The 14,463-nt window shown below is 36.4% G+C and overlaps 1 protein-coding gene across 1 annotated transcript in view; it reads right to left on the reverse strand.

Moving 5' to 3' along the window:
• The window catches only part of LOC114049892 (isoleucine--tRNA ligase, mitochondrial-like), an 80,547-nt gene that overhangs the window by 52,306 nt on the left and 13,778 nt on the right, over positions 1 to 14,463 (reverse strand). The window contains exons 2-8 of the mRNA XM_027871341.1: positions 13,628 to 13,750; positions 6,409 to 6,568; positions 4,347 to 4,495; positions 4,215 to 4,264; positions 4,015 to 4,124; positions 3,461 to 3,551; positions 1,830 to 1,945 (exon numbers count right to left, since the gene is read on the reverse strand). Of these exons, the coding sequence (XP_027727142.1) occupies positions 1,830 to 1,945; positions 3,461 to 3,551; positions 4,015 to 4,124; positions 4,215 to 4,264; positions 4,347 to 4,495; positions 6,409 to 6,568; positions 13,628 to 13,750 (799 nt within the window). The remainder of the gene's footprint in view (positions 1 to 1,829; positions 1,946 to 3,460; positions 3,552 to 4,014; positions 4,125 to 4,214; positions 4,265 to 4,346; positions 4,496 to 6,408; positions 6,569 to 13,627; positions 13,751 to 14,463) is intronic.

A 14,463-nucleotide genomic window follows, 5' to 3' on the forward strand; every position in this document is an offset into this window, starting at 1 on the left:
TATAGATGCCCTTTTCCAGATAACATGTAATAGATACATGAACTGCATTTCACATTTGTTCATCCAATTAAGTGCTTATTTATATTTACCTTTTTACTTTACTTTCCCTAAACTAATTCCTGATGTATATCAAAATACACCTCACAATCCTGTGACAAACCACTTTTAAAAATCACTGTTAATCCAAAACAAAACCTTCTGAACATCAACAAATTTAAGTTTGTCAGTACCCCTTGTTCGGATACTTATTTACTCCCTCAAATAATCTAGTCAAGCAAGATTTCTTTTACAGGAACCACACTGACTTTCCTCACAGAAGTTATCTTTGTTGAAGACTAGTTTTTAAACTAAGGAAGTGGAATCCACTCCTTCGTTCTTTCAAAGATTTCCCTGAATTAATGTGATGGATTAATGTGATGGCAGCACAATTATTTTTTCCGTAATTTTTTTGTTAACCTTAAACACAAAACGAGAAAAGAAAAAACATTGTCATGTACATAGCAGAAGAAAGGATTCATTATAAAACAATAAATTTTCATTTCAAGAAAACCTATATAATAAATACTACACATTGTTTTCAAAGCTGCCCAGCTTTTCTCTGCTTCCTTGTTGGTTTTCTTTACTTCACTACTGTGCATTTTTATTTTTTCCCTTCCCTTCTACCCCAGAGAAGGTTACAATTAAGCATGGAGATATGTACATATACATAGATATCTATAAACATACATCTATCTACACATATATGTAAGACTATACTATGCTTACTTCTACTTGTTATCTGAAGGTGGATAGTATTTTCCTTCTTAAGTCCAAGTCTTTCCATGTTTTTCTAAATCAACTTACTCATCATTTCCCACACCACAGCAATATTCCAGGCAGCACAACTTCTAAAAAAAGAAGTCCCGTGAATATCTTCTTCAGAAAAGAGGGAAGCAAAGAATTCATGGAGGTCTCTCACTTTACTGAAATTACTTTTTTTAAAATGATAATCATGAGACCTCAATGAATTTCTAATTGATTTTCTGCTCATTATTTGTACTGCCTTTCATATATTTAAAAAATACCTGATTATTTGTTATCCTCAAATTCTTTAATGAATAATTAATTTCAAGGCATCTGACATCATATTTAGTGACTCACATAGTTACTTTAATTGAATAAAGTTTTCATCTTTCTTTTTTCTGAAGATGTCACATCTTCTAGTCTAGTCCCTTTCATTTTCCCAGTTATTCATGTAAGGTTTTTGAGACTAGTTTTTTTAAAACCGTGACACAGATTTTTTTCTAGTCTTCTAAGAATTATTATTCACCAGTCTTTAGATGTTATCCAGTACTATTTGTATTTTATCTACTCTATAAGGTCACCAACTCTTTTGGTCTTCTGAGCTGAAACTTCCAAATTAAAGTTACTTATGATTTGGTTGTATCATTTGATAGAAGATGCTTGTGGTATGCTTTCGAGAACTCATCCATTTTCCCCACAATCAAAATTCTGACTCTCAAAATTGTAATTTCTCCTCAAAAGTATTGAACAAGTTTTCAGCAGTGTGTGTACAAACACACACATGTGTATGTATGTACATTATATGGATATTTTAAGAAACTTCATCAATTATGTAAATAGGCATATAATTTTTATCAATATTTCTGTATTTTACATACACCTAATGTATGTTCTTTTTAAATATCACTCCCTCCTGTTAAAAGCCAAGCTGCTAGAACAGAAAGGTAATGTCTATCATTTTTTAAAAGTAGGAAGCAAAGCACTATATTTAAATCAATATTTTATGTAACTGATAAAACATGTTCCAATTATTTATTAATCTTTACCTAAAAATGTTGAAATAACCTCAAATTCTGTTCCCAAAAGAGCAGCTATAGATGATACTTTTTCAGCAGCCAGTATATAAAATTCTCCAGAGTTGGCACATTTGACGATGGAATACCTAGAGTGAAATATTAAAAATCTATTAGTAGTAATAAAACAAGAAGTCACTGATATGTCTATGCTTAGCATACTGGAACCAACTTAAAGAGGAATTCTGCATTTATTTATTTATTTATTTATTGTTAGTTTTTAACAATCACTTCCATAAGCTTTTGAATTTTAAATTGTCTTCCCCTCCCCCTCCCCACCTTCCTCCCTAAGACTATGTGCAATCTGATATAGGCTCTACATACATATTCCTGTTAAATATATTTTCACATTAGTCATGTTGTAAAAAAGAATTATAACCATGGAACCAAAAGAAAGAAGAAAGAAAACAAAACAGAAGACAAAAAAGAGCAAATAGTATGCTTCGATCTGCATTCAAACTTCATAGTTCTTTCTTGGATGTGGATAGCATTTTCCATCATGAAACCTTTGGAGATGTCTTAGATCCTTGCATTGCTGAGAAGAGCTAAGTCTGTCAAAGTTAGTCATTGCACAACGTGGCTGTTACTGTGTACAACGTTCTCCTGATTCTGCTCACTTCACTCAGCATCAGTCCATACAAGTCTTTCCAGGTTTTTCTGCAGTCTGCTTGCTCATCATTTTTTATAGCACAATATTCCATTACATTCCTATACCATAACTTGTTCAGCCACTCCCCAACTCTCAGACATCCCCTCAATTTCCAATTCTTTGCCACCACAAAAAGAATTGCTATAAATATTTTGTACATGTGGGTCCTTTTCCCATTTTTATGATATCTTTGGGATACAGCCTTAAAAAGGAATTCTTAAAAGGACTCTAGACAAGAAACTAACTCCCAATCTTTCCCTAATATACATAACATTTGCATTGCTGCCTAGCTTCTCAGAGGAGAGAGCTCCAACCTCAGGGCCAGGATAATTAGGGCTCAAGCCTGGCTCTGACATACTGCGTATATAACTCAGGAAGTCACTTAACCTCTCAGTGCTCCAGGTCAGCAGTGTCAAACTCCAAGAGAAGCAGGAGTCACCATTCAGTACATATGAATCCCTGTGGGCCACTTATTGACTTAGTTTTTAAATGTAATGTAAAATGTAAATTAAAATGTAAGGTTACCCATGTTTTCTTATGTTTTTATTTTGTTAAATATTTGCCAATTCCATTGTAATCTAGATGGAGCACCCTGGGAAGGGTTGTGGAGCATTAGAAGGCCTGGGGCTGTACGTTTGACATCTGTGCTCTAAGCAAATCCTTCCAGATTCAGAGTTGCAGAGGAAGCGCTGACCTGTACTAGGAAAAGGCAGGCTGCTTCACAGGAGAGTTTCCTATAACTAATGAAATCACAGGTCCAGGTCTTTTCCCTATCCCTTCGTAATAACAATTTCAAAGGAAATAGCTAAGCAGAAAACTTACAAAATTATAAGAAATTAAATAAATCTAATCAAGTTTGTGTTGTCACCAGGATAGTATCTACTAGCTTTCAAGATTTTAGACATTAAATGTGTTACTACCAAATATGGATAAAACAAAAAATCCCAACACATACTTAGATTCTGGCATGTAGCAGACAGCCTGATTGGCAGGAATAGTCCAAGGCTGTGTGGTCCAGATTATTGCACTAACAGGCAATGAGCTATCTGTAGGAGAGATAGAAATGTGTTATGAGTGGCTCAATAAACAGTATACTACATGCCTACTGTAATGTAGAGTATCCTGCTGTGCACTTGGGAGGATTGGAGGAAGGAGAAGAGGACAAAGAGAACTGGGAAACAGAATAGTCTTTGCCCCAATCTAAAGGTATAAAAGATATATACATTTATATAAATAAATCTAGAAAGTACAAACATATGAATCAAGTATAAAATGTTTAAGACTTCAGTTCCAGATGACAGAAAGAGAAAAGATAATATTTTAACAAGGTCTTAAAAATACGTAAGATTTCAACTGAAAGAGTCGTGGGGGGGGGGGGGGATTTTCTAAGCATATAGAAGAACATGAATTAAAAAAAGTACAAAGGCAAGAAAAATCACAGGCTACGGTAAGGGAACAGTAAATATCCCAATGCCATATTTATAACAAAAGGACTACAATAGATCTTACCTAAGACAGACGCTAGCATGGAAGGAGGTTTCAAGAGTGGGAACTTGACATATACAGAGTGACTGACATGCTCAGGATTATATTCAAGTTCAGCTTCAGCTAATGCAGTCCTAAAATTTTTTAAAACATTAAGTTAACAAATCAATGCTTTGAACTCACTCAAAAACTGTCCCCGTTTACTGCTCACTGATTAAACATACCTTGCTGAAGGAGACCAAAATACAGGTTTATAAGCTCTATATATCAAATCCTGTAGAAGATAAAATTACATTAAAACAGTATTTTTGTGACACACACTTTAAAATGTTTAAAAATTGTTCAAATAAATATACCTTAGCATACATTTGATAGAACATTTTTATTTGTTGGGCCTCATACTTTCCATCAAATGTATAGTAGCAATTATCCCAGTCCGCCATTACACCCCAACGAATAAATGCAGACTTCTGTTTTTCAATAGCTGCTTCTGCAAATGCTCTGGCTGAAAAAGATAACTAATTCTTAAAAAGAAAATGTTTGTGTGTGTATATATATATATTATATATATATGTAAAATACACACACACACACACACACACACACACACACATTCAATCAAGTTCTTAAAACCTGTATTAAGTATGTATTCTCCAAAATGTCGAAGATTACATACTGTTAGCATACATGTTAGTACAGATCTGATTTGTAAATCAGTGCTGTGACACTGAAATCACAGAGAGGCCACTAAACATTTAGCAAAGGAAAGCAAGTTAGAGGGGAAGATAAATAATTTCTATAGTGTATCTCCTTCCTTGTTATGGTTTCTTTTTAGTTTGTACAAACCAGTGGCATTTATTACCCATTTCAATATACATAATGAAAGAACTAAGATAACTGATCTAATCTCCTATCTTTGAAAAGGATTATTCTGTGCAAGAAAAAAAAAATCATGATACACAACCAATAACTGCATAATTTTATGTGGGTTTTTTTCTTGTTTACTCCTCACATAAGCAAGAGATTTCATCCACACTCTCAGATGGGAGAAAGGAGAATGTGAAAGTTTAATTTAAAAATTTAAGCTTGCTTTTGGTTTACAGAATTAGAAATAAAACTACTCGTTGAAATATCAAGTTCAAGCAATTAGAAGACAGGGCTAAATGTGAACACAGTTATACAGGTTTTTAAATTCCTTCTTTCGATATCCAACAGTTAGAGATCCTGATCAGATCCCAAAGCTCTGATTCAATAAGCCTACACTTCCTGGAAAATATAATACATTTTACAAAAAACAACTTTTTTTGAGGAAAAAAATGTATCTGGGAGATTTCACTGTACTTTAGATGAGTGGGGGAAACTATAGTTTTAAAAATAAGGCCCAGGGGCAGCTAGGTGCAGTGGATAGAGCACCGGCCCTGAGGTCAGGAGGACTTGAGTTCAAATCCGGCCTCAGACCAAATACTTGACACTTACTAGCTGTGCGACTCTGGGCAAGTCGTTTAACCCCAATTGCCTTAAAGAAAAAAAAAAATTCAGAAATGTCTAGAAAATTCACTTTTAGACTATTGCACATACAGTCAGTTCTGCTATAACCTTTGTTTTGAAAATGCAAATTTATTCCGACATAATATATTGGGGAATAAATTAAGCATAACTTGGATTATGAGTTTGCTTATGCTCAATTTCATCAGTGAGAATGCAGAAAAGTGCACCACTTCACAATAACTCCCAAGTTGCAAGTCTTCCTACAATACTTCCACTATCTCAAATTAAAATCTCATATTTATTGTGTATCTTCTGGTGCTGAAAAAGCTATAAGCAAAAGAAGGCTGGTCTGCACCCACAATGGTCATTCCATCGCAGAGTTGTGGCTGAGGCAGATCTTTCAAAGTTGTCAACTGTATCCAGGGAACTGGGACACAAGGCCAAGCAGTAATCCAAAGCCATAGACACAGCTACTATTAAAAGCAGTACTTATATATTTGTTAATTATTTAATATGTCTAAATCTGTGCTGATCTTTTTGTTAGGCTCCTATCTTCTTTTAATAAATCACTAACAAAGTTGTTGTTTTTTTTAATTTTCCCATCAGCTTTGTGATTTTTACTGTGTAATTTTGCATAGGACGCAGTGATTTATTAGAAATGCTTATGTCATTTTATAGAACTGATTGTACTGTCAGACAGGATCAATGCGTAAAATTGTTTTGCTGAACTTTTTCATCTTTTTTTAAACTATTACATGGGATAGTTGGCTAGTTAGGAGAGTAGAAAACGGATAAATTGACATACTAAGGTGATATGAAAATAGAAAATATTAATAAAAAGAGGGTAATTTAAAAAAAAAAACTAGAAAGCAGTGTATTCGATCAAGTATCTTTGCCATTATTTAAACTCATAAAACACAGAAAATTTACCTGTCTTTCTAATTTCCATTGGTGAAAGATTCTGAGCTTTTTCTCCAAGTTTTGAAAGTGCTTTTAATTCAATGGGCAATCCGTGACAATCCCAACCTGGCACAAAATGCACCTTTGAACCTCTCATCATTTGGAATCGATTGGTTATATCTTTCAAGATCTATAAAAAACCAAAAAATTACGAGCTCCACTTAAATGTAATTGTAACTAATGCTTAAATCTTTAAATCTATGGATACAATGTTATCATATAAATGTGAAAATAAATTTGTACATCAATACTTCAAATATCTATGATTTTATCCACATGGGAATTCCTTCTACAACGCAGATGTAAACCTACTGAATGTTGTAGCTCACATAGTTAGGGGAATATACAGATCAATTAGGTAGCTCAGTGGATAGAGTGCTGGGCTAAAATCAGGAAGACCTGAGTTCAAATCCAGCTTTAGACACATTATGAGCTGTGTGACCCTAGACAAGTAACTTTACCTGTTTGCCTCAGTTTCCTTAACTGTAAAAATGGGGATAGTTACAGCACCCACCTTGTAGGGTTGCTGTGAGGAGCAAATCAGCATGTCTGTACAGTGCTTAGCATAGTGCCTGGCACACAGTAGACATTCTATAAATACTTATTCTCTTCCCCAACTCCCTCTAAGAGATGGTTTAAAGAGTAATAACAGACAAAAAACACAAAAAAATTTGCTGGTCTACACCACAGCTTGTCCAGACTTCAAGACCAGCTTCATTGCATAATGTAATAAAGAAATGTTTATTTAATATAGGCAGACAGTGAGAAAATGTGATTTTATTAGTAACAAGAAATGAAGAAATTCTATCTACCAATGCCTATCAGCCCGTGTGCGTGTGCCTTTTGATCCAGCATTACCACTGCTAGGCCGACACCCAAAAGATACCAAAGAAAATGGAAAAAGTCCTTTATACACAAAAGTAATTATAGCACTTCTTCTGACGGTAGTGAAAAAGTGGAACCCAAGGGAATGTCCATCAATTTGCAACAGTCAAATAAGTTATGGTATATGAATGTGATAAAGTATTATTGTGTGTAAGAAATGAGGAAATAAGGGGCAGCTAGGTGGTGCAGTGGAGAGAGCACCAGCTCTGAAGTCAGGAGGACCTGAGTTCAAATCCAGCCTCAGACCAAACACTTGACACGTACTAGCTGTGTGACCTTGGGCAAGTCATTTAACCCTGATTGCCTCACCTAAAAAAAAAAAAAAAAAAGAAAGAAAAGAAAAAAAAGAAAAAATGAGGAAATAGATGATTTCAAAAAAGAAATGGAAAGACAAATGAAATGACACAGAGTGAAGTTAAGAAGAATCAAAAAAATTTATACTGTAACATCGATATTGTAAAAATGAACACTTTCCAGGACTTGTGTAAACTGATGAAAAATGAAATGACTAGATCAGGAGAATAATTTATACTCTAACAACCTTGTAAAAACAAACAACTCTGAAAGCTCTAAAAACTATGACTGATGCAATAACCACTCATGAATCAGGAGCAGAGATGTCAAACATTCCACTGGCTGGCATTATGCTGCCTACTACAACCCCCAGTGAGGCCAGAACCAGATTAAAATGTAATTTCTATATGATTTTAATGTGTTGATATACTAATAAGAAAAGAAATATATAAATATGTCTTTGTCTAAGTCATTATGGCAGTCCACAGGGATCCTTATACTGTATGTGGTTTGATGACCCCCTCTTTCTATATGAATTTGACATCATGATTCTAAAGGACCAAAGATGAAACAAAGTGACAGATACAGGATGCAGAATGATACATATATATTTTTGTACACGTTCATTTACGGAATTTTTTCTTTAGCTATGCATATTTATTTATTGGGGGGGGGAGAACAATCATGGTTAAGTAACTTGTTCTGGATCACACGGTTAGTAAGTTTATGAGGCCACATTTGAACTCAGGTCCTCCTGACTCCAGGGCCAGTGCTCTATCCACTGTACCAGTTAGCTGCCCCCATTTATATTTTTTAAATTTGGATTTTTTCTCAGTGGGGTAGGGCTTAGGAGAAAAAATGGATTTCTGTTAATTTTTTCAAAATACAGAAATGAGGGAAGCCCACATACATGAAATGTATGAGCTCTCAGATAAGGTCACTGTTTTATTAGTTTTACTTAATTGTTTTGCTTTGTTATAAGAGATCATTCATGAAGTGGAAGAAATCTGTAGTGTAAAAACTAAACATATCAATAAAACTTAAAAAAAAAAAAACTAAATTAAAAAATAAAAAAACCCCAAATGTCTTACCCACAGCTTATGAAAAATACCCAGCTCTGACTTTGGCAAGCTGGCCTTTTTTCACTCAGGGGTGCTATCAGGATGCAATATCTGCTGAGTTCTCTGGAAAGAAGAGTTGTTCCTCTTTCAGGTCTACTGGATTTCTTGTTATCCATAAGTATGCACACATTCTATGTACCAATGGTGAGTGAAATCATCTTCACAAAAGTTTTTGTACAATTTTTGTGTGTTTTGACCATAGGGTAGGATTTCTGCCTTCCTCAGTAAACAGGCCAGGGTGGGTTACGTGAAGCAGGCAATTCTTAGGGCACCTTTTCTAGGTCCTTCCTTATGCCAGGAGGTAAGCAGTACAATCCTTAAAAAAGGCTACTCAGATGTCCTGCCAATTCCCTGCTTTATTATTGCTGCCTCGGTCCAGTGAGAAGACAATCCCTATGGCCTGGGCCACCTATATGCAGGGTTGTGACTACACAGTGTATCCACACCTGCTATGTTGTCATTTGTCTATCACCACAGGACTTTGAGTAGGAGTAAAATAATGAAATAGTAAATGGTAAAAGGGTATGAGTGATGTCTTTTGACTCAAGCATAAACTGTATTTAAGTGGGGCAGACTGCACAAAGTCATCAGCCTCACTCTCTCTTCCAGAGTCATTGAAGTCCAGTGGCAAGACAAATGTCAAGGCAACTGGCAATGACCTGGAATGCAGTGGATGACCTTGGTGTCTTCAGTGTCTAACCAAGCTCTAAGTGCTCCATGGTGATTGCGTCCGCCGCTTTCATGGCTCATTGGAACAAGTTGTTCACATCTACCTATTCTGCCAGGGAAGTCTTCACATACTTGGGGTAGACACCCCCCTAATCAGTGATGGGTTTGAGGTCTGTTGGTTAACTTCAACCTGGTTTAGCCCATCTGCTGAGATGGTTTTACTGGGGTGTGGCCGCTGAGCATGCTATAGCTTCTTGGAGCCAAAGATGGGTTGGGTGGCAGTTGGACACCAAAGCTGTAAAGCAGCCCTAGGCTTGGCAGCCTAAGTACTAGTCTTCTCTGAACACCCCGTACCACCCAGAATACGGTATAAAGATTAGTCTAAGCCAAATTTCTGTCAGACTGTTATCCAGTTTTCCCACAAGTTTTTATCAAATGGAGACTTCTTTCTTATGTAATTTATGCTTTCTGGTTTATTAAACACTGGGGTGAGTTCCACTGTTTCTGATTTACCCATATCTATACTGTTTCATTGATCTACTTCTCTATTTTTTAACCAATATTAAATGGTTTTGATGACTGCTGCTTTATAGAATAGTTTGAGGTATGGAAGTTCTATTGCTCTTTGACTTCCTCTTCATAGTCTACATTGTTGTGTTTCTCCAAATAAATTTTATTATTATTTTATCAAGTTCTGTAAAGTATTCCTTTGATAGTTTGGTTGGTATAACGTTAAAAGTATAAATTAACATCTCCTCTCGCTTAGATACCTTTCCCCACTATCAATTCCTTCCCAGTCTCACCCATAGAGATGATATGCACAAGTGATCCCATTCCATCCCATCCTCTTAAGCAGACCTGCCCCCTCTATTGTTACAATAAGAGGGATTTTTAGTTAAAACATTTATTATTAAATGTGTACTATGTGCCAGGCATTATGATAAGTGCTGGGAATACAAACACAAGCAAAAGGAAAGCTAGCCCTAGCCCTCAAGAGGTCTACATTCTAATGGGGAAGGGGGGTGAAAAGGAGGTAAGTGGGGAAGGGAATGATAATCCTTAACAAAGGAGCTGAAGGCAGGGTGAAGAGAAATGGAGAAAGGTACCATGGGAAAGGCTGAAGGGTTAGGAAATGTGCCTGGTTAGAAGTGAGTACAGTTGGGGCAGGTAGGTGGCACAGTGGATAGAGCTCTGGCTTTGGAGTCAGGAGGACCTGAGTAAAAATCAGACACTTGACACTTACTAGCTGTGTGACCCTGGGCAAGTAACCTAACCCCACTGCCTAGCAACAAACAAACAACAACAACAACAAAATGAACTTTGCCTCACCAAAAAGCAGAAGTGAGTACAGTTATCAGGGGTACTTCCTCAAATGGAGGATTCAGGGAAGAATTCACTAAGCGGAAGAGGAGACAACAGGGATGGAGGTGTCTCCAGTGTAGGGATGTAACTGGAGTAAAGGTATAAAAGTCCTAAGAGTCAGGTATTACGGCAGCTAGGTGGCGCAGTGGATAGAGCACCAGCCCTAGAGTCAGGAGGACCTGCATTCAAATCCGGTTTCAGACACTTGACACTTACTAGCTGTGTGACCCTGGATAAGTCACTTAACCCATTGCCTAGGGCTCCCCCCCCCAAAATAAGCTAAGAGTCAGGTATTCACTCATCTTATTTCCACGTTTTCATTAACCTTTAATCTCTTCCTGTCCACTGGCTGCTTTCCTCCCTCATACAAAAAAATTCTCAGAAGGCAGCTAGGTGGCGAAGTAGATAGAGCTCTGGCCTTGCAGTCAGGAGGACCTGAGTTCAAATCCAGACTCAGACACCCGACACTTATTAGATATGTGACCCTGGGCAAGTCACTTAACTACAATTGCCTCACAAAAAAGCCCCTCCCCCCCAAAATTCTTATTTGATCCATTCATTCTTGTTACTTTTCATGGCTCAACTCCTTGAGGAAGTCATCTATAACTGGTTCCTTCTACTTCTTCTCTTCTTAGATCTGGCTTCAGACATTATCATTCCACCTAAACTGCTCTCTCCAAAGTTACCAATGATTTCTTCACTGCTAAATCCAAAGGCTTTTTCTCAACACTCATTCTTTTTGACCTCTTTGCAGCCACTGTTGATCACTCTCTCCTCCTTGATATTCTTTTCTCTCTAGGTTTTCAGGACACTTTCTTTCCTGGTTTTCCTCCTACCTATCTGACCACGCTTTCTCGTTTCTTTTTCTTGCTGGATACTCATCCAGATCATTCCCTCTAACCTTAGGTGTCCTCCATGGTTCTTTCCTGAGCCACCTTCTCTTCTCCCTTGATTCAAGTCACTACGTGAACTCATCAGTTTCCCCAGATTTAATTAGCATCTCGATGCTGATTTCAACTCCACCTATTTTTCCCCAACTTCTCTGCTGACTTGTGGTCCTCGAATCTCCAGCTGCCTTTCAGAAACCTCAAAATGGAGCACAGGTCCAGTCCCTACATCTATCCCCTATTATCCTCATTATGTAATTTTAACAAAAAATTATAGTGAGAATATAGTAATGTAGGACACTGACCACAATGACCTGAATATAAGGTGAAATTTTTAACAGTTGTGTCTTTTAAAAACACAGCTCACCTTATATTCTTAGAAGTGAAACACAGAGAGCCATAGTGCCATGAGCCCCTGGCACAAGCAAGTGCAGCATCCCTTTGTGATTGTTGCTGAAAAGGAAATCAGTTAGTATTGGTTATTTTGATTTATTTTTAGTTTGATTATAGGATTACTCCCTTCTCTAGGAAAAGCTAGTCCTAAACTAAGCCAGACTAACACAGATAGTCTCTTAGGTCTAGGTTACCTATAGATTCAGTGAATATGAGACTGATAAGACTTTACCATTTAGTAGCATATAATTTAGAGAATAAAATAATCATAGGATTTTAAGGCTTTTTTAAAGGCTAAATTCCCCTTTCTAGTAGCCAGAGAAAGGGGGGGATGGGGGGAGGGGTTGACCAAAGGTTAAGTTAAAGTTAAGTTTCCCCTTCTGGCAGCTGGGAGGATGGGGGTTGACTGCTAGCTTATCAACCACCAACCACAAGTTCTTCTTTCCCAGTCACAATACCTTCTTCTCCTGGACTCTCTGAAGCAAGTTTCCACTTCTAGAAGATCTACGGGGCCCCTTAAAGTAGCATTTCTGGTTACAAAAGGTACCACCTCTAAGGCAAGGACTTCTGGTGTAGGATTAAGAAAGGCTGGGAGGAGATAACTAGTCGGATGACCTGCCCCGTCCAACTGAATTACATTCAAAACAAGTTTCTGTAATTTTTATTTTATTCCTCTTTTCTGTTATAAAAATCAGCTCCATAAATCACTCCTTGTCTCTAACATCTGAGGAGTCAGATGACCTGGTAAAATACGCAAATGTTAGTTTTACAAATTAAATCATGAAATGCTCAGTCCTCAGTTCCTTTTTATTTCAGACAATTAATTTTGGTATTACCAGCAATTGCGAAATAAGTACTGTTACCTCTTGTACAGGCGGAAAAGTACCTATACAAAAGACATTACAAGCAACACGAGAAGAAGAGGAGGAACTGAGTGGTAAGGGAACTATACTAGTCCAGTGTAATGGAAGACAACATCGGGTCTGAAACTAAAGGACTTGGATTCGAGTCATGGATTTTTCTGTAACTAGCTATTTGACAACAGAGACGACATCTCATGTCTTAAAGTCTGTTTCTTTATCTGTAAAAGGAGGGTCCTTTCAATTCTGGTATTCTAAAATTTAGCTTTACTTTTGCTTTAAAATTTCTACTAAATTGGGCGGCTGGATGGTGCAGTGGATAGAGGTTCGGGCTTGGAATGAGGAGGACTTGAGTTCAAATCCGGTCTCAGACCAGACGCCAGACCTTGACACTTACTAGCTGTATTACTCTGGTCAAGTCACTAACCCCAATTGCCTTGTCAAAAAAAAAAAAAATTCCACTAAGTTTCTTTGTTTATAAAGAGCCTATATTCAAAGTTTTTCCAAATTGGTACAACCTGCCTAAGACTGTGCTTTCCTGCAACAGCTTCTGAGAGCTCTAGAATATCCCCACAACATAATGAGGCATCAAACTACAATTTTAGGGTACATAACTATAACACATCTTTGATGAGTTGAAAATATATTTTTCAGAGGAAAAACCATGAAAATCTTTGAAGGACACAAGATCAATAAGTAGATCAAAAATTATAAATACCTTATTTAAAGCATGACCAACATGAGCTTCGCCATTAGCATATGGTGGTCCATCATGAAGACAAAATTCTTCCTTTATATCTCTTTTTCTTTGCCATGAATAAAGTTCTGAAAATCCACATTTCTGTAAAGACAGAAGAAAATAAATTGTATACACTTAATGTACGAACAACTCACCTTACTTTAAGGTAATAAATTCTTAATAAAATAGTAAAAAATTTGGTACCAGCTTAAAAAATATATTAAAGTAGCTACATCGACAGTTTTGTAGTCATTATTTAATTATACTTCATTTTGAATCAGTTTGTATATGTCTTTCTATGTTTCTCTATGTTAAACATAATCACTGTTTCTTACAGCATGGGAATATTCCATTATATTTATGTACCACAATTTGTTTGATCATTCCCCAACTGTTGAGAATCTATTGTTTCTAGTTCTGCTACCACAAAAAGTGCTATACTAAATATTCTGGTTTATACCTTTCTTTTTGTCAGTGACCTCCTTACAGCATATACCTTACATCGATACTTTAGTCATTTTATTTACATGATTCCAAACTCCACTACTGAATTACTGAACAAATCCACAGCTCTGTCAGCAATACATTAGCATGCAGTCTTTCCATGAGCCCTACAACACTGATTGTTCCCGTGTTTTGTCATTTTTGCTAAGCTGATCTTCAAATTCATTTAATCAAAAGTCTTTTATCTTTTGTAATTATATCTATTCCTTGATTGGTTAAGAATTTATTTCCTACCTATGGATGTGAAAAGTATATGATCTGCTTCTCTTCTCATTTTTTAATGACATGATCTTTAATATTCATGTCATGGA

The sequence above is a fragment of the Vombatus ursinus genome, unplaced genomic scaffold, assembly GCF_900497805.2.
Source record: "Vombatus ursinus unplaced genomic scaffold, bare-nosed wombat genome assembly UNPS02014798.1, whole genome shotgun sequence".
Taxonomy (NCBI): domain Eukaryota; kingdom Metazoa; phylum Chordata; class Mammalia; order Diprotodontia; family Vombatidae; genus Vombatus; species Vombatus ursinus.